Source organism: Apteryx mantelli, chromosome 8 (genome assembly GCF_036417845.1).
Source record: "Apteryx mantelli isolate bAptMan1 chromosome 8, bAptMan1.hap1, whole genome shotgun sequence".
Lineage (NCBI taxonomy): Eukaryota > Metazoa > Chordata > Aves > Apterygiformes > Apterygidae > Apteryx > Apteryx mantelli.
In genome coordinates, this window is record NC_089985.1 from 20673352 (window position 1) to 20697831 (window position 24480).

Below are 24480 nucleotides of genomic sequence, written 5' to 3' on the forward strand. Positions count from 1 at the left end.
CTAGGGTAAGAAGGTGTAAGGACAGAACTGAAGAAGAGGTGTAGCAGATGTCCATCCAGCATCACTTTTGCTATAATGTTAATTGGACCTGCATATATTGTGGTAGTGTATTTTAGGTGTTGAATTTTGCATTTCAGCTTTCCAGAAATCTAGGAGTTCTGTCACTAATGCAAAACAATACAATAGTGTGCAAAAACTGAGGTCTGTATCTATCTTTACACTTGTGAGAGTGAAAATATTCTTTACAAATCTGTGAACCAAGAAAAACAAACTCACCCTTTGAACAGCTGGGGAATGAAAGGTAGAAGCCACATGGAATTTCTCATTTCAGAAGTTTGCAACTTATAATAGAACTAGATTTCTCTGTGTTAGTGCTAGCATTTATGAAGCACAGGACTCAAAGTGCAGCAACAATTCTCAGAAAAAGACTGAGCTTTCTCTTCAGAATCAGCTAGCAGATGATGGTGGCTGCTATTCAAACTAGTCATACTGAGAAGACAATAGAACAGACATATACAGATTTTTAACTGAAAATTTATTGGAAAGAAACTTGATCCCATATTTTTTTCAGTAATATAGGATATTATATAGACCATATTCAAGTAGAAAAGATTACATTAAAATTTTCTAATATTGCACTTGGGACAAGTCATGGCTAAGCTACTAACATTAGTATTCCAGAACAAAATAATATATGGTCTTCAAAATTTTGGTGAGCTTCCTTGTGTTATCAAATTTCTTCACAGGTATTTGGACACTGCTCTATTCAACTTAAGCTCACTGCTAAGAGTATTTCATGTAGCTGAAAGTAGCTGTAATTGAGAACAAGGCAAGCAATATGTTGTATCCTACCAGGAACAATTTTTAGCAGTTTCTTCATTCACATTATTTCACATTCCAGCCAAAATATTGCAGCAAGACGTTTAACTCTTGTACAAGACCCTGCCATATGCATGAAAGATTTCAATGCATTTGAGAAGTGAAATATGCAACTCCTTTTTACACATTATTTCTGCCAAATTACCACATAGGCAGGAACTTTTGTGGCTCACTAAAACAGACACGTAGATTCACCAGTATTTGCACAAAGCAAAACCTGTAGTCTTCACCTGCCAGACAAAACAGAAGCAGAGCTGGCATCTTTTCACATTATAGCAGTCTCTGGCCAATGAGGTCCCAACGCAGATGGTCACTGCAACAAATTGGGAGATTTTTGGGGGGAGAAAACCCAAAGGGAATCCCAGGAGGTTGCAAATAGGGATTTTGGGGCAAGTATAAAGGAGAAATTAACCAGTCAGTATTAGGAGTCAGAGAAGTGGGTTATGAAATACATTTATGTATAACATATATCCCTCTTTACTTACTCCCCTAAACCACACTTAAAAGGGGTGGGATGACAAGAATCACAGCAAATGACATTTTGATAGCTGCTGAAGAAAACAAGACAGGGCTTAATTAGTAACTAAAACGTGCTCTGAACTGGTATTTAAAGATCTTGTTAGATGAATATTGGTTAGGACTTGCATTTAATAAACAGTAATACCCAACTTAATTTGCATTTTATGAAAGCATCAAGGTTTCTGCAACTTAAATCTGCACTCAGGATGAAGGAAAAGCCATGAACTTCACAATTTGATTGAACAGTTTAGTTTAAGGGTAGGAAAACTGCAGTTCAGCAGTAGCTTCTCAACAGGCTCACCTACCAACAAATTAAAAGAAATACCATTTCCTTCCTCTGTCTTTAAACCCAGCTTTACTTCTTCATAAAAAAATTAAGAATATTAAAACTCACTAAGGTCCATTTTATTAGAAGAAGTAGTTTCAATCTGTACGTAGAGACAAGAACCACCTGTAAGACAGCTCGAAAGTTTGAGTATCACAATGGACAGTGTCATTGGCTCTTACAAGTGATGAGACTAAACTTTAGCTTCAGTAAGCAGGATTCCATAAAGAGCAGTCATTTATTTGGACCAGCACTTTTTGCATTTGTTTAGCAAATCACATAAGTAGTCTAGCTCTTTATCTGGGCCCTATTTGTATAAAGAACAAGTCTTATCCATAAGTTTTTGGGATTAGCCTACAAAGGATTGGTTTTTATGATGTATTCTCTTAAGGAGAAGAACAGTTTTCTTCCACCATTATTTAGCATGCCAAACATTCGGGGCATTTTAAGTACAGAACTCTATAGCATTTTTTTTTTTTTTAAACTCTCCAGAAATGCAGTTAAGACTTTCACAGGTTGCTGCTTAGAAAAATGAAATAACATTTTGCAGCAGTTCCTGCAAAAAGCATGCAGTTTGCAGACTTAGCCTTTGGGACAGTATGGTTGTAAGTTGCTGTCTTCAGTTACAGAAGAAAACCCTTTATACAGACCAGTAACCCTAAGCAGGTAATCCTCAGCTACATAAAAACATAAGAAAACTGTATTTGGAAAACTTAGTTCAAAATCTAGTCCCGGTACCAGAAAAGTCAGTTTTAGCAGATTATCTGCAGACATTCATCCATCACTGGATGTTAGTCATTCATACAAATCTGTTTTTGTCCTTAAAAAAACAAAAAAAAAAAAAGTAGGCTTCTCCATTAACATGTTAAAGGAGAAGTGTTTTATAATAAGCAAAGTATTACATAATTAGCAAAACACAATGTTCAAGATATGAACAGTTTCACTTTCAATTGCATGATTTGTAGTCTCCTAAAACCAAAGCAAGTAGGTGGAAAAAAAAAAAAATCAGATGTCACCCTGCTTATTGGCATTCTAGATATAATCATATTTAATTATTGGATATATCTACTGCCTTTTGTAGAATCTATTGATGCTTATCTTTTTCAGAAAGGCTAAAAAGGCTAAGTCTACTTTGAAACTGGCTTCCCTATATTACCCTCAGAATTATAGTTAACACATGATACATAGCTTCATGCTTGCTTCACTACTTTTAAGGATGACTTGATGTTTCTACACTATCTTGGTTAGAGAATCCAGACCTGCATGTGTTTCCAACAGTCAGCCAAGAAATCCTCATAGGCAATAAAAAGACTTCAAAACATGATTAAAACTAATTTTTGTGATTGTAACCAGCTTATAGGCTTTTTCACTCCATTTGTGGTATTTAAAAAGTTTGTAGATTTACATCTTAACAAAACCCAACTATAACCCAGGCAGATTCTCACTTGGAGGCTTAGAGTAAATTGTGGCAATTGTCTTTTCATTAACAAAAGTAAAACAGTGGCCAGGCCTAACAACTTAGGTGGCACTACAGTACTTTAGAAAGCTTAGACCTGAAATACACACCACACTGCTACAAAAATGATTTAAACCAAAGCGTGCTCTTGAATCATGATACAATTGCTACAAAGTTCACTAGTGCTTCTTTTAAAATGATTTCTGTTGATATTATGTAGCCTCAGATAGTAGTAATATTACCTATAAAAATCAAAAAATCATGCCACCAAGAAACAAGAAGTATGTAACATACTGCAAAAACAGTGTGAAGGGTCTTGGCGCTTATTATCACAACTTTATCTTTTAACTACCTTTTCTGTGATCAGATATACAAATGATATCTTAAACTGATATCCAGATTTGTTGAGTGGATTCTTGCACCCTCCCTCGCTGCCTGCGTAGCCTTCAGATGCCGTCCTCCGCTGCAGAAGTGCAGGTGTGGCACAGCATGAGTGAGGCGAGCGCTGGCGTGAGCTGGATGGGGCTGCCGTGCAGGAGGCCAGAGGAGAGGGATACGGAACAGTGCAGCTGCATTCCCAGGAGAACTGAACAGGGTCAGAAACCAGTAACAGGGATAAAGAAGGGTCTGAAGACTGGGATGTGCATGGGAGAAGGGGACTGTAAAGCTTCAAAATGGTATGTGGCTTTTTACTGCTCTATTTCTTTACACCCAATTTTCAGTTCCAGTTGCAAGCTAAAGTGAACAGACCCAAGCTTTGTACAGAATGAACAATCACATTCCTGCATCTTATATGCTGAATTCAGGTACCAGGGATCAATTTAGCAATTATCAGCATTTTCATGTGAAAAGAGATCAGAATTCAGATACCATATAGGAGCGACAGAAATGAATGCAAGAAACAGCTCTTCTCTATCATGATTTCAGCAATATCACAGTAGCAAACAAACTATTTCTGCAAATCAATCTTAGATATTTTCATAGTGCCTAGCACTTACTACACAGACATCATCAGCTTCAGAGGGCCCTGATTTCAGTATTTCCTCATATCAAGTACCAGAAGAATACCTAAAATCCATACCAATCAGGAGCAGCTATGATTTTTCATAAGAATGCTTTCATCTTGTTTTACTCCACAATGTTCTGTTTGTAAAATGTCCATTTCTAAAATCTTCCATTACCAAGTTAACTACTACAATTTCATAGAATCATTAGCTGTAATACCAAGTCTAGCAGATTGTCTTTGAAAGCACCACTCAAACCTGAAAGTATAAAATGAAAGTAAATGCTAAAAAAAATATTATTGACTAATGTTTCTGGAAAAAAATTTACTGCATTGAGAAAAACTTATTTTGATGAAAACACATAAGATTACAGTGGAACAGACAAAATCAAAAATATCAGGACTTGTCAACTTAGAAAAAGCATAATTTTAAATAGCATGAAAGATGATCCTTATTTCCATTTCAGGTATAACCACCAGGAACACCTATTTTCAGTATTTGGAAGAGCAACAGTTATCTCACCAATCTCTAATAAAAATTTCTACAGTCTGTTAAAATCAAGGAGACTAAGTTTTCAAACAACTTAGTGATTTAATTCTTTTCTTTTCCCTGCACAATTTGAAAGATGAAAAGCTTCAGGCATTGCTTCTGTCACCAGCATCTTACCTCAGCTGCCTGGTCTTGTGGTGACTATGAACATGGGTAGCATCATGTAATATTTCATTACTGTAACAGTATAAAAAGACTTAAGAATTGGATTTAAGTCTAATACTTTGACTAAAATGATTTTCACGTGAGATGTACAACAAAGTATCCAGTTTGTTTTGGAAACAAGTCTCTTCACAATAGCTTTGCCTTTTACATTTAGCATTTTTCTGTTTGTTTGGTAAGACACAAGAGTAAGGGAAGTCTAACATCTACAGTTATGTAAGTTCACAAAAAAACCCACATACATCACTAGTAAATATCAGACAGCATACAAGATATATTTGTAAAAGTAATGAAACCCTCTGATGTTCCATATCTATGCTGGCAAATTCTTCTGATATAAAAGGCACTTTGAAAACCCAATATGGTTTGGTTCATTAAGTTTGCAAAGTACAAACAATTGTACAAACATAGAATTATATTGAAGCATGTCAGCCATTGTGACATTATGTACAAAACAAGTTTCCAATTTCTGATAACACTGGTTTTATGGGAATGAGCAGTGGTTTCAGCAGCTTCACTGAAGACATGACAGGGTTTCCAGTACCACAATGTTAGTTTCCTATTGGAACAAATGTAGTAAGTAAAAAAACCCCACAAAAACTTACAAGTTTAGGGGCCACAAAAAGATAAGACCTGAAGTTCATGACATTCATCAATATTTACTCCTTAGAAGTGAACTCCATCAGTAGCCCAAAGGCAGAAGTCTATTCAGTCAATTCCGGAACAGTGGTGGAGGCAACTGTCTCGAGAAGTTTATACAGTACAGAAAACTTTGGTCCAACAGCACAATTTCAGAAATTGACTACATGGCTGCAACATCTATCTGTACGTAAAGCTGTCTCACTCCCGCCTGCGGATAAGAAAAGGAGAGTTTAAAAGAAACTGAAAAGCCAAAGCAATTTAACTGTCCTGAACACCAGTTTGCATCAGTAAGTTACCTAACAAGGAACTTAGTATATTGTTATTCTGTAATAGATCTCCCACATTTAGTAAATCATTCATTGAGTTACTGGCAATTCGTAAACCTACAAACTGTTAGAGAGCTGTATGAATACATGTTTCTTCATACAGTCAAAAAATGCATATGCAGGAAATGTATATTAACATTAGCTTTGCCACATTACATTTTCTGATTCATCCTAAGTAACAACAGTGTCACAAATGAAGCTACACAAATGTAAAAGTTTATCTGCTTGAAGAGCTGTCAGTTTAAAATGGAGCAAAGCATAAGAACGTAACATGGGATTTATGGTTTGAACCTATTCTACTCTAAGTTTTTAGCGGGAAACAAGAATAGCTACAGTGAATTCACATGACATGCCAAAATAACTTTCAGTAACCCTCTAGGCATGTGAACTGCATCAAACCATTTCTCCCCTCAAAAGTTGTAGGAAACAAGGTTTAGATGGCCTTCCTTAGTTTTATCATCACCATGTATAATAGATTCTAGATTTTGCTTGTAGACTATTCATATCCAGTACCTATACCTGAACAGGTAGCCAAAGTGAATTTTGTATTTTTTAATTGTTAAATATATAAGGAAGCAACAGAAAGAAATGGCTGAAGTCTTTGACCTTTTGATCTTCTTTAGGCAAGAACTATCAATTTCTAATAAGGTTTCTGTTGGTCACAAGAATTCCAACATTTCATATCAGTTTCAAATGCTGTCAAATACATCACTGTCTTTTTATATAAAGATACTCAAGTTTTGTAAGAAAATAAAGGAGAATACATCAGTCTTATAAAAGATGACAATTGCTGGTTAAGTGTTGACTAATGACCAGCACAGCATGGATGTTACTAAAAGGCAACACAAAACAGGCAAAGAATGTGGCTTCTTAGGGAACAGCAATGAATGACAAATACAGCATCAGCACAGTGAACAAAAAGAAGTAGGTCCAGTCTGTGGTCAAAAACTTTACCTGCAGGGAATCCTCATCTATTTTCTTGGTTTCTCAGTGGTCAATATAGGGCTTCACCTTCATTTGATACACCTCAGAGAGCTACAGCTGTTATCTCCAGTAAGTGGCAAAAGCTCATGCAGAGAGGTACAACAATTCTACCTACACTACACAAGATTTTTGAAATTGTTCCTCACAGCAGAAAAACTTTTCAACAGTTATACCAAAACCAGGAACACTTCCTTTTTTTTTTTTTTTTTTTTAAATCAGAGTTACGTCACATCATGAGAAAGGTGATACACACTTTGACATGTGTGTGATTTCCACTGACGACAGACATACCTGAGTAAAAATATTGTGAGTCTGGCTTAGAATCCACCTTGCATCAGCATCAGGAGCTACTAGTAATTTCAGAGTCCCTATGTAAACATCTGTACAGAGGGTCCAGAAATGCGGATCATGTAAACTGTAAACTCCTTGCAGCTGCTGCACCTGAAAGACAAGCAACTTTTGAAAAAATGTATTTCTGAAAAAACATTTATATGTACTGTGTTTTCCTAGAAAACATTTTAGAAGCTGATGTATCCTTTTACTTCCACTAGTTCACTATGGAATTTGTGATATTTCACTTAAATTCCTTATTAGTGCCTCAGTGGTTGTAAGGAAAATGAAAATATACAAAGTCATTACATATACATAGAAGCTTTATCTAGCTGTATTTGTATTCTACATATATTTTACTGAGATCTGCTGTGCATTTCTGAAAAGTTATCCAAGAGAGAACAGACACAAAGTTACTTAATTGAATGTCATCTCAAATTTAAACAGTAATTTTTGCAAATGCAGAGGTTAGTCAGGAATTTTCCCATAAACACTTTGTTAGACATTCTAACTATTAACAGGAATACTAATATATTGTATTTCTGTAAATATTTGGCAAGGGTTTAGGTCTGTCCCAACAACATTTTTTTCCTCTGTCCCATTTTAGCAAACCCTCCACGTGACGGTTGCAATCTGAAACAATGGCACTCCTCCACACATGCATTTTATTAACCGCGCAAAGGCACATCGACTGTTCAGAACATGACACGATAATGGATAAGTTAAAGAGAAATACTGGGAGACGTCAAATCCAGGGTAACCTATATAGTCTGATACAGACTTTCAGCGTTAAGCCACCTCACTTTCATAAAGACAGAAGGAGATTTTAAGGAGAGGGAGACAAAAACTACCGTGAGCAAACAGAACAAAAACATTACGCACTACTTATTGGCACAAAGTACTTGGAAAGGAAAGGCTTTGGGATCTATTTTTCTAAACCAATGTAACATGTTTTAGGACACAAATTGAGCTGAAACTATACATACAATTTAGGACTTCAGAAACATAAGAATCAAACTGGTATCTCCATTTGTACAATCATGGGCATGTTTCATGGGCATTACTGGCAAAACATTGCAAAACATCCTCAGAATACACAGCTGAGGCTCAATCAGTCAGCAGTTAGATTTTAAGCAAAAAAAATGGCCTAAGAGCTCACCCTCTGATAGCACTGAGGCAGAGCATTTTCCAGGGAAGGAGGAGTTCGCTGCATCAAAATTCCAATGGATTCTTTTAAAAGTGGAACAACACTAGAAATAAATAAGGAAGTTAGTTACTATCATATTTTCAAAACATGCAGAATAAGCAGTAACACAACATTCCTTTGCGCTCTTGAAGAATTTTTCTTCAGTTGTTTCACTAGAAACAGATAAAGTTGCTATGAAAAACTGCTACAGAAAATTAAAAGATTGACAAAATTGCTATGGTGTCTTACTAAAGGCAAGAACACTGCTCCCTCAGGTTTCTCACAGAGGCCACCAGTGGACAATCACAGATTAACAATGTAATTATGGGATTTGGGATGGAGCCTCTAAGTGTCTTAAAACTTACATGACAAAGCCAGCTGGTAAGTATAGCTCAGAAGCAAAACCTACTTCAACGCCAATCACAAACAATCATAAAAATATGCAAGTGAAACTGTTTTTGCTTTTGTGTCTGGCTTAAGGCATATTTTTCTTATGAACTAAGATAATAATGGGGAGATCATAAAACAAAATTAGTATGGACCAGTCCAGCTATAACAAAGTTATTTAGTTAGAAACAGACAGCTTAGCATATTCTTGAAGTGAACTAAGTGTAGGGCCTCATCCAAGCTCAAGCATTAAACATCTGGAAACAATTAGAGGTTCCCTCCTGGCTGCACAGTCTTGTTTAATCAGCAAACTAAAAAAGAACTTTTATGAAACTACTTAAAAAAAAACCCAAAACAAGAAAAAACAGGAGACCAGTAGGGCTATACTCTGAAGCTAATACTAAAAATTTGTGCTTTTAAGTATTCAGTATGGTGAACTTTGTTTAGGATTAGCGTATCATGTTTGGTTCAGTACAGCATCCTATAATTTTCAGGAGGATGCTAAAATTCTGTAGCCCAATATTGAAAGTTAAACAACAATCTAGTTTCAAGTACATATTGTACATTCTCCAGCAAAGCTAATGATAAACTTCAGAAGCTGTAAATTGAATTTCACTATCCAATACTGGCATCACAGCTGGAGTACATGAGCAGTGAGATTAAAAAAAAAAAAAGAGAAAAAAAAATCACCCAGAAAAAATTTGTAAGAGATCAGTTAGGCTGCTTGTTAAAGGAAACTGCCGAAGTCTCATTTAAAACCGCATGGAGCAATGGGGTATGCACTGTAGAAAACAACTATATACTCAATGATGGTGAAGAGCATGACCTAACCATTCCCTTCCGTCTTTAACGGTATCGTTCCATGCGTACGCGGAAGCGGTGCCAGTTCATGCAGCCTCTGCCCCAGCTCACCCCTGCGCTAATCCCCAGCGGGGCAGCGAGTGCAGGGCTCCTGCGCAACCAGCTGGTCTGGAGAAATGGCCACCCTCAGAGCAGCCCTCTCTGCACCCACGCCTGTTCTTCCAGGCTGGTCCACCGCCGGATGCACTCCCCGACGTGCCTCACACAGTTGTACTGTTACTGCCAATCAGCTCAGAAATAGGAAGGAGCAATTAGGGGCGGCAGAGGATGCTTGGATGGACCTGTCACCAAGACAGCTGGACACGCAGCAATGCCCCAATTGCTCACCTGCCTAACGTGAGCATTACTGGGGTGTCACATTCTACAGACAGTGGATTACAGAAGTGTAGGGAAGAAGCTGCTCTTATCAATGGTCCCCCCCTCACTAAATAACCTGTGTCACAAACGTTACAGTAAAGGAAGCTAGAGCGCCAAATAATCCATTGCTTAATTGATTTCAGTTTAACTAACAAGTTAAAATGCAGGCTTGCTTTTAATGAAAACCTTGAAAGACCAACACACAAGTTCAGGATGCAAACTAAATACCAGATCTTTGAATAGTGACACTATCCCCATAAATTTAACAAGGCCCCTCTAACAATATGCATCCAAAAGCTTCAAACATACACGTGCAGGCTGCATATTTTTTTCCCAGGGAAAGGACTGAACAAATGGAGAATAGAAGAGCTTCTTTTTCTATTGAAAGATACCAGTAAGTGGGGAAGAATATCCACGAAAAAAGTCTGACCAAAACACTTCTGATCTGAATGAAATATTTAGGTTATCTGAAAAAATTAATGGAAATGAATTGGCAAGCAGGAGATTTGGAGAGAGAACCGACAGAAACCTAAAACTAGCAAGTGGTGCATGTTAGCCCATTCTAAAACCGATTTGGTCAGTGAGACTGGTTGATTCATTCTGGAACAGGGTGCACACTGAAAAGGGGAAGTTACAACCCTGTTAGAGAGCTACTCAGCTGAAGATGTTTTTAAATTTAGAGTTGCTTAATTCTGAAAAGCTTTTACCTTAAACTGGCTTCCAAGGTGGAGTCTACACCATCGGTAGGGTGTGTGCAAGCACCAAATACTGTCTCTTCTTGCCAGGCAATGGTGTTCAATTTTAAGCAGCACTTAAAATCTGATGGAACCATTAGTGCAAACTCAACTAATATAAAAAAGTGAATGAGGAGAGATATTCCACTCCTAGGAGAGGCAGTACAGTTTAAAAGTTTGTTTCCTTGCTGGCAAGATTTCTCCTATTTGTTTTTTATAAGGGCTCCATACTAAGGCTTTAAGAGAAACCTCCCGTACAAATATTTGGCAATAATGTTCCACAAATTACAATTTTTATCCAGACTTAACAAGAAACCCAAAACCATGGTGTTTAACTGGAACAGTAACATCTTAAGAGTCCAAATAATACAGCTAAGTCAGGAAGTGGCTTGACACTGCAGATGAATGCTGAAGCATATCCCAGGTCCCATCTTCTCGGGCACAGTGTTCAACTATGAATTTACCTTTTGTAAAGCTGCAAAGACCAAAGGACAGCGGCAGCGATGTGATATGACCTCACAAATTCTACAAGAGTACATAAGCCCATGCATACATCTCTACACCCCAAGGGACATTTTTTCATATTAGGTAGTCTTTTAGGGTAAGCCAAACTAACATGACAAATTATAGAATCCAGAGTTTTCTGATATCTCTGATTTTCCATTGTTTCAAGAACTAAGCTCACTTTTCATTCCAAACACAAACTGAAAACCAGTATCTCTTAATCATCAGGAAGCACTAGGAATATTAGTTGCATCTCATGTGACTGAAAAAGAAACCACTAGGAAAGATGATACTACCAAGCAGGCTGAAAATGGGGTTAGAGTTTGACCAAGCTTTCCTTTTTTTTTTTTTTTTTTGATTAGTCAGTGCTGCAGATACAAGCACGTGTATTTTGCACTAACTATTGCACTGATACTTCCCCTTATTTTATTTTTTAATTACAAAAAGACTATTAAGGAAAATAAATAACGCAGAATTCTCACTGAGGGTTTTTTCCATGCATAAGCACTCCATTAGTTTTGCTATTAAAGCAGGTAAAATTTTTCAACTGGTTCCGATCACCAAAACCTACTGTATCACAGTATTACACAGGGCAATGGGATTTGAAAGAGGAACTAACCTACAGCAAGATACAGGATGTTAACATATCCATATCCTCTACAAAAAGCAATAATAGTAAAAATGGCTAGTGGGCGCAAAAGGGGTTAGCAGCAAGAAAGCACGTTACACTTTCACATACACTGTTACAGAGGAAATGAAGGCATTGAAACAGGTAAAATCCACTGATGTGAATCTGATGAGTCCAGTTTGCAGCTACTACATATGGCTTGATTAACAGTCAAACCCAAACACTATATGTATGAAAGTATTAGAATCACAACCAAATTGTATCACATTCAGATAGCAGACTCATACCCACTTCAGTCCATTACCGTTTATGCCACTGTTGATGTAGTTATAGACAGCAATATTGTCTGGCATTGGCATAATTTTAGACAGCAAAACTGAAAAAAGCACAGGGATAAAGACCCTTTACATAATCATTGTAGTCAGATCACAAACAGGAAATTCATTTATTGCTGTCAGGCCTATGAAAAATAAAGGATACTTGTAATAGATCTTGTGGAAGGTAAACAAACCCCGCTAGGACTTGAGGCCAACTATGGTTCTTCCTTCAAGTACTGTAGTCTAAAATGTAAAGCGAGATTTCAAAATCATACATTTCTAGCCTCCACCCACATCTGCAGTGCCAAGAATGTCAACCTATTTCAAAACTTTTAAGTTTTATAAAAAAAATCCATTAGGCCATGGCAATTTTAAGCAAAATGGAGGCTTTCCTCAGGACAAGGAATACAACTGAAAAGTTTAATATTTACTTTTCCAATTTTACATGATCTGTTTTCATAATTATGCAGTACTAATACTACAGTAATACTGATAATACTAGTAATAATGACAGTACCTTTCGTTATCTGATTTATTTTTTTTTGTAGGGAGATTTTGACTTTGGAATGAAAGCTAACTACAGGCTAGGAGCACCTTTGACTCTACCATTTTAACATTAGCACCGATTCTTACATAGCCATGTACCGAGCTGATAAGGAACATGCGCCTTTATTTGTGATTGGAACAACCTCAGTCATCAAGGAAATGCACCTTATTCTTTTACTCAAATGAAAATAGCACTTGTTACAGCTACACCATTTTCTGAGTGGCAATAGAGAGCTGACATGAAAATTCAGAGAAGTTAAATTACCCCCATGGGAAAAAAATCTCAGTAAAGACAACACAGTTGGCAGTTAATGCATGAATTATCAGGTTGAGTATCTTATTTCCTCATGAGGAAACTGTCTGAGGCACAAATCACCTTTTCAATGGACATATTCTTAGCAAAACAGGGTTCTGATCCTCCATCGAGGCTGGCAGGTACCAGTCCCCTGTAAATAAAGGTAGCACATGCCATTTAACAACGACAGCTCAAAACAAGTCCAGCTACAAACACACTAGTTCAGGGGAGTTCCTTCTGAACCTTAGCCAATGCAGCACTTCATTTAAAAGTTAGGATAATCTGCTTAAAATTGCACGTCAAACAAAGCATTAACTTATAAACAACATCAATTTTCATACTTCTACGCCACAAATGCTACAGGTTTGTTCTCCCCTAAAGCTCTTTTGCATTACATCAGGCTAAAGCAGCTCTAGGCTTTATGTAGAAATGATGTAACCCAAGAAAACTACTTCACTAAATGACTGAAGTTAATTGCTTCATTTCTTTGACCACCAGCATGCAATCTACATGCTCTACCCAATCGAGTATCATATTTAGTCTACAGTGCCTTTCTAGAAACATGTGGCTTTAAGAGTGGTTTCTGACAAACTTCTTGCTTTATACTGGAGTCGTGGTTTTTGCTTGATGATTAATTTCACATAGTTGATTGAAATACTAAAATTGCTTCAATATTTTGGAATATTTCTACCTAAAAGAAATAAACATTTAGTTTTAAATATTTAAAGCAGTTAGAGACTTGGGTAATTGTTTATTGACTCAAGCAGATTACATTATGAAAAAATATCTTGGAGAAAACCTGAAAAGAGTGACTTTTTTTTTTTAAAGACTTGACTTCAAATAAAATGATGATTAAGCATTTAAGAACAGCCTTGTCTATTAAACATGTCCTATTTACATTTTTAAACTAAACAGACACTTCCATGAGACAGTATAAAAAGTAATAAAAGAAAACAGATTCATCAGCTATTCACCAGATACGGTGGAGCATCTGGGAGTGCTCAAGAGCTCCCAAAGAACGCTACCACATCAGCCTCAGCCCTCAGAGCTGCCCATGGATTTATGATGCAGAGATTTTAAAAGACTACAGGAGATAGCCCTCCAATTGAGAAACCACAAGCTACCAAGCTCTCTGCTTGTCAGGACTCAATAGATAAATAAATAAATGGAGAAAAAGCAACTTTCTTCAACAAGTAACACAATAATGAAGTTTACAAAGTGAAAAATACCTGATTTCATGCCTTTGCTTCTCCCTATCAAAACAGTAACATTTGGGCTATTTTTCTTTCCTCCAAAAAGATGAATTTTAAAGCATGATATTTAATAGGTTTTAACGGTATTTTTGTATAAACCTAGTGAAGACAAGTTTTTACTGGGATGTAGACAGTCATGGTCAACTAAAGGGAAGTGCTGATCTTACCTCACTACACTATAGTAAGAACTATTCAAGTTCTGCTCCACTAAACTTAAAAAATTGTATTTGTTTCTCAGTGAAAACATAACCGCAGCAGAATCCCACACTGGATTTCCATTGCGTATCCAGAACATCCTATGCTAAGTCAAGAGGAGTCAGGCAGAGAGTATGTGGCCTTGGAGCAGCCTTAGTGAAAGATTACAGGAGCAACACAGAGCCAACCACGTCAGCAGCTGACAATTTATACAAATTAGAGCTGTTGCCTACAGGAGGGCTCAACTATCTGAATTCAAAGCACTGCTTCGTTTCTCTGAAGAGGCGTAGTTCAACTGTGTGTGCATCTGCACATGACCGAACAGGTCACAAATTAGATGCTGCACAGCTTTCTCTATATTGTAAGTGAGAAGTTCTTTAGTCATCCTATAGAGATGTTTTTGTGATTTCTTTCGGGAAGTGTTGCCGTCATTTCAGAGAACTGAGCAGAGCAGAAGACCCACTAACAGAGCAGGCATGACTCCAGTAATCAAGTTAGAGGACTGCCCTACATTGAAGAAAGTAGACACTCAAGCATAAAATGAAAAAACAGTTATTTCACCTATATATGAGCAGCTCTGGATTAAGATCAACATTCAGTGAGAACATCATTTCCCCTCCGCACTTGCATGCAATCGGTTAGCTATCCTCCTGGCCTCCTACACAGTTCCAAGAAAGGAAAAAGGGGTTGTGTTCTGCCGCTATCCCCTCTCTTTGGATACACAGGTATCCCAGAAGGGAGACAGCAAAAAAACCCCTGGGTCAAACCTCCCACCTACCTATGTACCACACTTTCTATAAATCAAGCTAAACCGACCATTAAGCAGTAACTTAGAGGACACATTTTTGAAGCCAAATCTCTAGCAGATTAAGTGTCACATGTACATTTTGCTTGGCCAAAAAAAGCAAACAATAACCTTCACTACAACCTCAATCTATTAAAAATGTGCTAAGTTTCAAACACCAATTCACCAGTTACACAGTTTTCTTCTCAATATCTTAGTTTGACTTTTGTTTTTCACCTTATTTTCTTGAAGTTTCTTGCTAAAAAGCAAGCTATTAAAAAGCCCTTCAGTCTCATGTGCCTCAAAAGACATTATCACTATCATCGTCTTCAGCTTTTTATCTCAAAATTTAACTATAAATGGGGTGTCAAAAGCACTACTATTGTAGTTTAATTAAACAAACTCCATACAGTCTACACTTTTACCAGACACATCTGGATTATGCAAAATGTCCTATGCACATTCCTAAAATTTAAGCATTTTATATTTAAAATCTAATAATCTTCTCAACACAATATTATCAGGCATTCAACTAAAACACAGCTTATTGCAATATCAGAAGTAAACTGTGACAGTTACCTGATCCTCTTAAAGTACATTTAAAAAGGTAAGTCCATTCTTCATATCCATATTTTGCTTAAATATTTGCTTGGACATGCAAAGTGTAAAATACTATTGCAGATTTCCTGGTATATATTTTTAATTTAACCTACACCTCATCATCATTTTTAGGAAAATTATGAGACTGAATTGCATTGTCTTTCATTTTGTAAAGCTTGAGATAAAGCTCAGTGAGATAATTATTTCTGACTTTAAGAAAATGTTAAAACATACCCAGTTAATGAAGCAGCTAAGAAGTTCAGAACTTGGAAATTCTTGGTGACAGTTTTGTTAGCTCACTCTATTCACTTGCTTATTTCAAGAAGGCACGAGCAAAATATCATATGATTTCATAAATACCATCCTACATCCAGTAACGTATACCAAATTTAACTATGTGGATGCATTTGTTATTCTTCCATTTGAACGTAATTACATACTTCTCTCAATTACTTTGTACCATTGCATCACAGTACCTTTACAAGACACAAAAGCTGTGACTTCGTTATACAATCAGCTACACTGCATTACTTAGCTCTTCCTATGACAAACACACCAGTGTAACTGGCTAAAAAGACAAAACGGGTTCTCACCAGTCTCAAACCCATAAACCCAAATGCTTTCACGCCATTATCTTTGCTGCTCCTGCACCTACTACCACAAGAATTCCTCCTTTTAATACATATGTTTAAAGATTAGCATAAGAAAATAAAACTATTTTCACTGAAAAAAAATCAAAGGTACATCTGAAAACATACTTCCACTAACACCTACCATACTGCAGCAGTATGATCTTTCCAAATCGCAACAGTGACAGAGTTGCAGAACATTCAGCTAATTTTGAAAACAACTTTTTAAAAAAAGTTACGAGTCCAAAGACTTCTTTCACTTCTTATGATACTGTTTTACCAGAATGCTGTTTGTCCAAAGACAACTCTGGCCTCTGGTTTCTAGCTACAGCTCTGCCCTCATTCATCTCTAAGCAAACTGGGAAACCTACTAAGTATTTAGACTAAACACACATCCAAAGTGGTACTATAACCTAAATTTCTCTTACCATTCTTCCCTTAGAGCAGAAAGTCCTCAATCAACATCAGTAAAAACTCATTCCCTAGCTCATACTTTATTGGGAATTTTCAACTTTATGAAAATCGTTTGCTCAATACATGCTTTATTTCATGTACAACCAGTAGGTTTTCTAAATTATAACATTCAGAATAGTTTATCCTCGTTATCTAAAAATTAACAGAAAGGATTCAAGTCTGGACAACTCTCCTACCATGATTTCAGAACTGCACTCATATAGCCATCTGCTGTATTCATAATTTGCTTCCTAAGATATTTCCTGATGATAGAAAAGCATCTGTATTTTAGACAGGTCTTAATCCAATATGGTAATTTGACATATGAGAACAAGTGACAGAAGGCCAGTATGAGCGCCCCAAAACAGAATTCTCTCTCTCATTCCAATACAACAGACTGGAGTTGGATAGTAAAATCTGCTCCAGTTAGCTCTCAGGTAACCAACACCCTCCAAAGAGTAGTCAAGGGAGATAAAATTAGCATTGCAACCAGCACAAGGAGAAACATCTACCTGTCAACACAAAAACCTGACACTCTCCTAAGAAAGAGGTCTCCCCTCCAAATAACAAGTTGGCAGCCAAGGACACAAGCATTCCTGTACAGATCCCGAAGTTCCAGCTGACTGACTTCAACGCTTCAGGGTACTCAAAGACATAGAGGAGGATCCAAGCTCAAGGTTTTGCTTTCACCAGCAGCTGATGGTAACATCAACAGCAGTAGTGAGGACAATATCGCCTCTCTAGTTCAGTTAATAACTCACACATTAAACATAGAACCAGAGGTTTAAGTAGGCAACTAAAATGGAAATGGACAACTTCATATACTTAAAACATGGAGTTGTGCAAGACAGCTCTGGGAGATCAGTGATAAAATGTAATACTTTTCAGTTTTAAATGAATCAGCTAAAGCACTTTTGTAGGGAGAGAAAGCACCTTGGGGCTTTTAACTCAACCCTACTTGAATCAAACAAGCAAATCTTTATGGTTCCAAGTCAGGGGAAATCCCCAGACAGCATTAAGACTTTTGGATAAGAACTTTATTGGACTGATTTTTGCATCTCTTTGGCTCAAAAATGTGTTTGTTTTATTACAGCCACAAAGAACAGATCCTGATCTTTAAACAAATGTGCATGTTTCCACATCTGGGGGCACACATGTGCTCCCACCCCACTTTGTCAAAGTTGGTTTAGCTAGTAAGAGGGAGATTTTCCGGATGAGTGGGTTACATCAAATCCTTGACTGGCTGCTCTGCCCAAGTAACATTGATAAACACTCTTCCTAAACAGTAGATAACTGTTTAATTTAAAACCAAACCTACTGGAGAAAGAAACAAATCCCCCCAAAAAGTCATTTATTGAAGCTGCAGAAAGGCCCACAAATGCAGCGAGGAATCGCTGTACTAGATACTGAACAACAACAAACATTAATTAAAAAAAAAAAAATCAGAGCTAGATACAGCTCTTGCAAATACCAGTTTAATGTTTGCTTGCAAGCACATATCACAAAATTTCAGTGTAATCTTCTCTCTCAGAAGTTAGGTTTGCCCTAATTTTTTCAAAAATTATCTAAACCTGTTATATATCCTATCATTAGTTGTGCCCCTGTTAAAACAAAAGAGCATCTTGAAGGAAAATCTGAAAAGCCTTTTGGGTTAATTCTAGAACAGCACATTACATACACATGGTAGTGAGGAATAAGGTACAATAAACAATGGTCTCGCATCCAAAAGTGTAAATAAATATTATTAAAGTAAAACAACACAAAGGGGGACCCAAACTCTCAAAGAATATCTATCTGAAATTGCAGTCATCTCATCTTGTTTAAGGTATACCTCAAGCAAAGCCACCAGAAGTTAAGTGTAAAACAGCTGTACTGTTTTTAAAAAAAAAACCCTGCAATTAGCCTTTGCAGCACTGCTATGCCAGGATGTGCCAGTGTGAAAGAAATATGAACTTGCCTCTGCTAACTGAAATGCAAATGACTGCACTCAGAGTTATCATAATGATCCTAGAGATCATTTACAGTGATCCTGGACAAAAAAAATAATGTTATAGGGAGAGCTAAGCATTAGGGTCTGTGATCAGGTCAAAGGACACATCAAACTGGCATTCCCTAGCCTCTTTGGCATAGAACACAGATCTCGGAAGTCCATCCTAACTACGCTGGGAGACCTATGATTAGCTTTACTGTAAAAATCCTACTATAGAAGCTATAGCCTTCTTCCAACCTCTGTATGTATGGAAGAAAAAACACAAAGAAATGACATTCTCATTCACATGGTATTTTCAACTCTGTGTGTGCTCTACTGTACACAAAGCTGGACCTTTAAAATATGAAGTGTACAGAAATCAGTCTTCTCCTCACCTATTACGTCAGCAATAGCTTCTTTCCCCACGGTTAACCTGCACATTTTATTTTCCATTTTTGAAGATTTCATTAATAAAATTTGTTTGTTAATAATTTGTCCTTTATGAAATTTCATTACAGGATGTTTAAATCAACATATTGAGTTTATATGAAAGTGATAATTTACCAGTGACCTCTAGCACAGATTTCTGTGGGCATTCTCTAGTGCTTGAAGCAAGCTGCCCAACTCTGATAAACAGGGAGATTCACATCAATAACTCTGCGAAAGCTGCCATGCATATGGTATAAACGTGCCATATATGGTATAAACACAACGTGGCCACAATTATTCAGATGACATTCGCCATTGTTAAAAGAGAGAAAGGTGTTCAGCTGCTAGTTTGTAACTGAAGTTGTGGCACTCTGCCCTCTACCACCATTGAAGCCGTTGCCAGAAAAGCCTCAGTCACGGCATCGCTGAATGAAATGTTTGCTTGTCTAATCCAATCCAAATAGTTTCACATTTACAGTGATCCTGGTAAGCAACACCAGGGAAAGCACACAACTACCTGAAGCATTTCCAACAGATCTTAAAAGGAATTGGGATGGCTCAGAACATAAATACAAAGGAAGAAACGGTTCTCTCCAAAAAAATAGAACAGTCTTGATTCAACAAGGACAGACAAGGGTACATCCTGTGCCAGCAGGCTCGACTCTGCTGCACTGAAGCCATTCTGCTCCATTTACCAATACAGTACATCGGTTTACGTAAGCATGTGCTATGTACACAGAGGAAACTTTCTACAGCCTGAACCTGAAAGACATTTTTGTAGTATTATGCCAACAGGACTAAAATGTAGAAAAGGAAGAGCAGGATGACTCAAGTGAGAACACACCAGAACAGCTGTACAGAGTAGAGGAAACATCACTCTTGGAAGAAAAGAAGACATTGTGAAGCATTAGTGTAACCGCACTTTTTAAGTGGATAGACCTGTTCTGAGCTGCGATTTGTGCTATTGTAACCAGCATCAAAACATACTACCGAATATCACTGATATCAGTGCTTACCTTACACCTATGAGTAGTGCTATCAGCATTGAACAAATAGGATCTGCTATCATTAGACCATAGTTCTGCATCAGTATAGCAGATATGATTACACCAATACTTCCAAGCGTGTCCGCAACAATGTGTAGAAATACACCTGTTAAGAGATTAAGTATCAATACAACTTGGTATTCTTAATGTAAACGGAAATATTTCAAGGACAGTTTGAGGAGAGGAGTTGCAAGAACTGTAATATGATTTATGCTTGTTAAATTCTTGATCAATTTTTGTTCAAATATACAGAAAGTGATGACAGGATTTCAACGCATCCTTAAAATATAAAGCATTTAAGAATTTATATTATTTTCTGAAATTAGCATTAAGAGATATTTCATGGCATTGCTATCAACTTAAGTAGTTGTTAACAGATGAAATTAAAAATTTTCATTCGATATCCAGCCATATTACAGCAGAGACAAACTGATCTTGAAAAACAACACATTAGGTTAAAAGACTTGAAAAGAAGCATTTTGCAGCTAGCCAAAGTTTAGCTTTTGGAGCTCCCTGCTGGCAGTGACAGGAACAGCCATTCAGAAACAGCTTTCTGAATACAGTTTTTCAGACACAGGAAAATAACTCACAACTATAAATCAACTCTTCACTGATTTTTCTAATAAGCCTATATTGAAAAGTTAAAATAGAAAGACTCAATTTTCTGTAATTTTGATATGCTTTGGTTAAAATATGCCTTCAGTTTGAAAGTCAGTCTTTTCATATCTATTATTAAAGTACTGAGTACATATACACAGAATATAGATAGTATAAATACTGAAAGAGGTTGAAAATGCTCCCTTGCAAGGACTACAAACAAGAGGCGAAGTATAACCTCTAATCCAGAAAAGCATCCAACAAGAGATGAAACAGCATGGACATTTGGGTATGTCAAATAATTACTACTTCTTACACTGTACATTTCTCCCCCATGAACTTTTGAACATCTTGGGGGGGGGGAGGGAAGGAGGGGAATCAAGCTCAAAACCGACATCTAAATCATCAGTAATTTATTTATACTACTGCTCAGGAGATCATGGCCTCCAATTTTCATAGAGAGATTACAGAGATCATCTTGTCTAAACCAAGTGGAATAGTTTTATGAAATGTAAGTTTTAAGCTCAGTTGACCTTCAGTGATTATATTGACCTGTATTTTTCAAATACATTCTATAACAGAGTTTCTTAACTTCCAGAGCATATGTTGTGACTAGATACCTTAAATTTCTGCTTTTAACCACTCTTCTACACTTCTATTACATTAATTTTTCAGTGTTGGCAACAAACCGAATCCCAGCTTTTGGGATCTCCTTTTTAAACTGTGTTGACATAGCATTATATTTAGACTTCAGGGAACATGTCAACACCTAGTCATGCACAGGATATGGCACTGGTCTGTTCATAGGTAGGAAGGACTTCACAAACTATCTCTAAGAAAAAGATGGCACTTATCTGGAAAACAGATGCGTAATGAAAACTAATAAACTACCATTCCTTTTATCATACCTTGTAAAATCTGTTTGCTGGATCCAGTCGTCCCTTCAAGAGAATGGTCATCTGTGAAGACAATTATTGGCATATTAAGCTACACATCGTCTCTCAAGTGATATGTTTTGTTACCTTTCTGAAATTTCTTTGAACTGACAAGCTACTCACAATGATTAGTTTGCTCCAACTATTAAAAACCCAAACTAATCTAGAGTTTTCAATGCAACAATTAGGTTAAAAGTCTTAAAACACAGGTTTTTAAAGACAGTACCATGTTATACAATGGTAAATACACACACACATATATATAAAGCAGATAAACAGTTTTCTAATGAACACAGTTTAAGACATAAAAAGCTTTCAAATATTTAGCAAAAGAAGGCACCTCAAGAACACAAGCCATATAAACATGCAAGAAGGAAGAATGAGGTCAAATGAATTTCCTACACAGCAATAATGCACTTCAGGAAGCATTCATACCTAATGTAAAATAATGGGGACAAGACATGGAGAAGGTAAAACTAAGTCAAAAAAATTCTCCCCTCCATGCATATTAACGCCTCTATGGAACACATATGGGGGGGTGGGAGGCGTTGTTAAAGGATAGTGAATGACTTCTACTGAGGATATATAATACTTAATTTATACAAAAGTGCACTCATATTTGTTTTTTGAAGTGCACAAAGCAGATATATCTTCTGTTCCACAGGAATGAGGTTATAACAGTCAAGTTGGGGAAGGGGGGAGGAGGTGGAGAGCAAGGAAGAGGCAGGAGGGGGGATGCTCCTGTTTTCCAACCGCCTTCAGGAGAACACTTGGAAAACAAGCAGCAGTTTTCTACTAAAAATACCAAGGAAGTGGCAAGCCAAGAAAATGTTTTTATTCTCTTTGTCACCTCCTGTCTGCAAATTACCACTCTATCCCCTCTGAACGCACCCATTCTCAGTCATATCAGACTTTGGTTTACGGCTTAGTCAGGAAGGATGGTCAACTCTGTACTACAATAATTCTTTCATTTATATTGTTTCACAAAAGTAGCAACCACATTGCCTCTTCCCCCATGGTGAGGATTACCTATCATATTTCATGGGCATGTCTCTTATACATTGTTTGCCTTTATAGAAAAGATTTAAGCATAGCTACAAGAAAGGTATTCTGTATCTTAACCAGCTTGGAAATAGATTACAACTGAACAGGACAGGGAAAAGCTTATATTTGAGTTCACAAACTGAGTACCATCAACATCCCTAAGTCCCCAAAGTGAAATTACACATTCAACTTTCCTAATTTCTTGATCTGTAAAATTATCCCAATCAAGAACATTAGCAAAGCTGCTTAACTTCATCTATTAATTTCAATCAAAAACTGAAATAGAAACAAAACACTTGATAACTCATTTCATTATATTGCTGTAACAAACATTTGTTTTATCTTTTGCTTACACACATTAAGGTGAACATTTGAAAAAATGTAGGTAAAACAAAACCTTTAAAAACTAACACTGAACTTACTGCACAGATCACAAGAGAAACAGCATTGACCAAAAGAAACCACAAGACATGGCACTGTCATAGTGCACCTTATATTTAGTGAAATTACTTCCAAATATGCTCACTACAACAAGCTGCCAGCAGCTTCTCATCTGTTCAGAAAAATCAGTAGCAGCAAATTTAAATTGAGTCAAGATGGTCTATGCCACTAACTAGGTACTTACCATGACAATAATCCCGACTATGAGAGTGTCCATGACTATGGTCATGATCATGAGTGTGTCCATGGCTGTGTTTATGTTCATGGCTGTGACCATGACCTCCATGACTATGTCCATGGCTGAGACCACCATTAAACAGAGAATGGCTGTGTTCATGCCCTATAAACAAATACCACTGTCAGAATATGAATTCGAGTGTTGAATAAAAGCATGCTTACATTTGTTTAAGATACTTAAAACCTATTCATTCTTCAGGTCATCTTAAGGTATGATTTACATAAGTTTATTAGAATAAAATTAACACAAACTGTTTATAACCTAAATCTATGCTGGGCAGCTGTATAAAATATTTACCTGATTTGAGAAGTCAAATGCTTTTATACATTCCTGCCTTTGAGATAAGTTATGCTAGACTTTTAAAACAACTGGAGAAAATGTGCACAAAATTTCATACAAATGCATTAAGAACAGCTCTTTTAAGAAACTAGAAGATAGCTACTGTTCCAACACTAAAAAAATAAAAAAAATCAAGTTTAAGTTGCTGCCTAAAGCCCATGGACTATTTTCATCCATTAGTCTATGTCACAGTTGATATATTATGCTGAAATAGATGCATATAGCTTTTCAGGAAAAAAAAAAATCAGAATGTTTACCATATACATTTAGGCAAATAAATTCTGTGTTTAAAGTTCAAAAGACACTAAGTTTAGAAGCACCTGAAACTGACTATCCATCCCATATTTAAAATTTGGTCCAGATGCTGTTTTGTCAAATCTCCACTAGAGACTATCTCTAACTCCAGTTTAATTTTGTCCAAAAGACATTCTCTTCCAGTAAGATGCAGAAGCGTGCATGTTTCAGAAAGCAGACTCTAGAGATCTAAGTCTTCCAGATAGTAGGTGTTAACACAAGTAGAGCAGTGATGAACCAGGG

General features: G+C 36.8%; 1 protein-coding gene across 3 annotated transcripts in view; it reads right to left on the reverse strand.

Annotated features, from left to right (window-relative positions):
- Window positions 1–518: 518 nt before the first annotated feature.
- The window catches only part of SLC30A7 (solute carrier family 30 member 7), a 33050-nt gene continuing 9088 nt past the window's right edge, over window positions 519–24480 (reverse strand). For 2 of the 3 annotated variants that reach the window (XM_067300833.1, XM_067300832.1), the window contains 6 exons: window positions 23551–23706; window positions 21855–21905; window positions 20320–20455; window positions 8336–8426; window positions 7138–7287; window positions 519–5744 (listed from right to left, as the gene is read on the reverse strand). In XM_067300833.1, coding sequence (XP_067156934.1) covers window positions 5697–5744; window positions 7138–7287; window positions 8336–8426; window positions 20320–20455; window positions 21855–21905; window positions 23551–23706 — 632 coding nt within the window. In that variant the 3' untranslated portion in view covers window positions 519–5696. Of the gene's footprint in view, window positions 5745–7137; window positions 7288–8335; window positions 8427–20319; window positions 20456–21854; window positions 21906–23550; window positions 23707–24480 lie in introns of those variants that run through there. The other variant, XM_067300834.1, reaches the window with a different exon arrangement.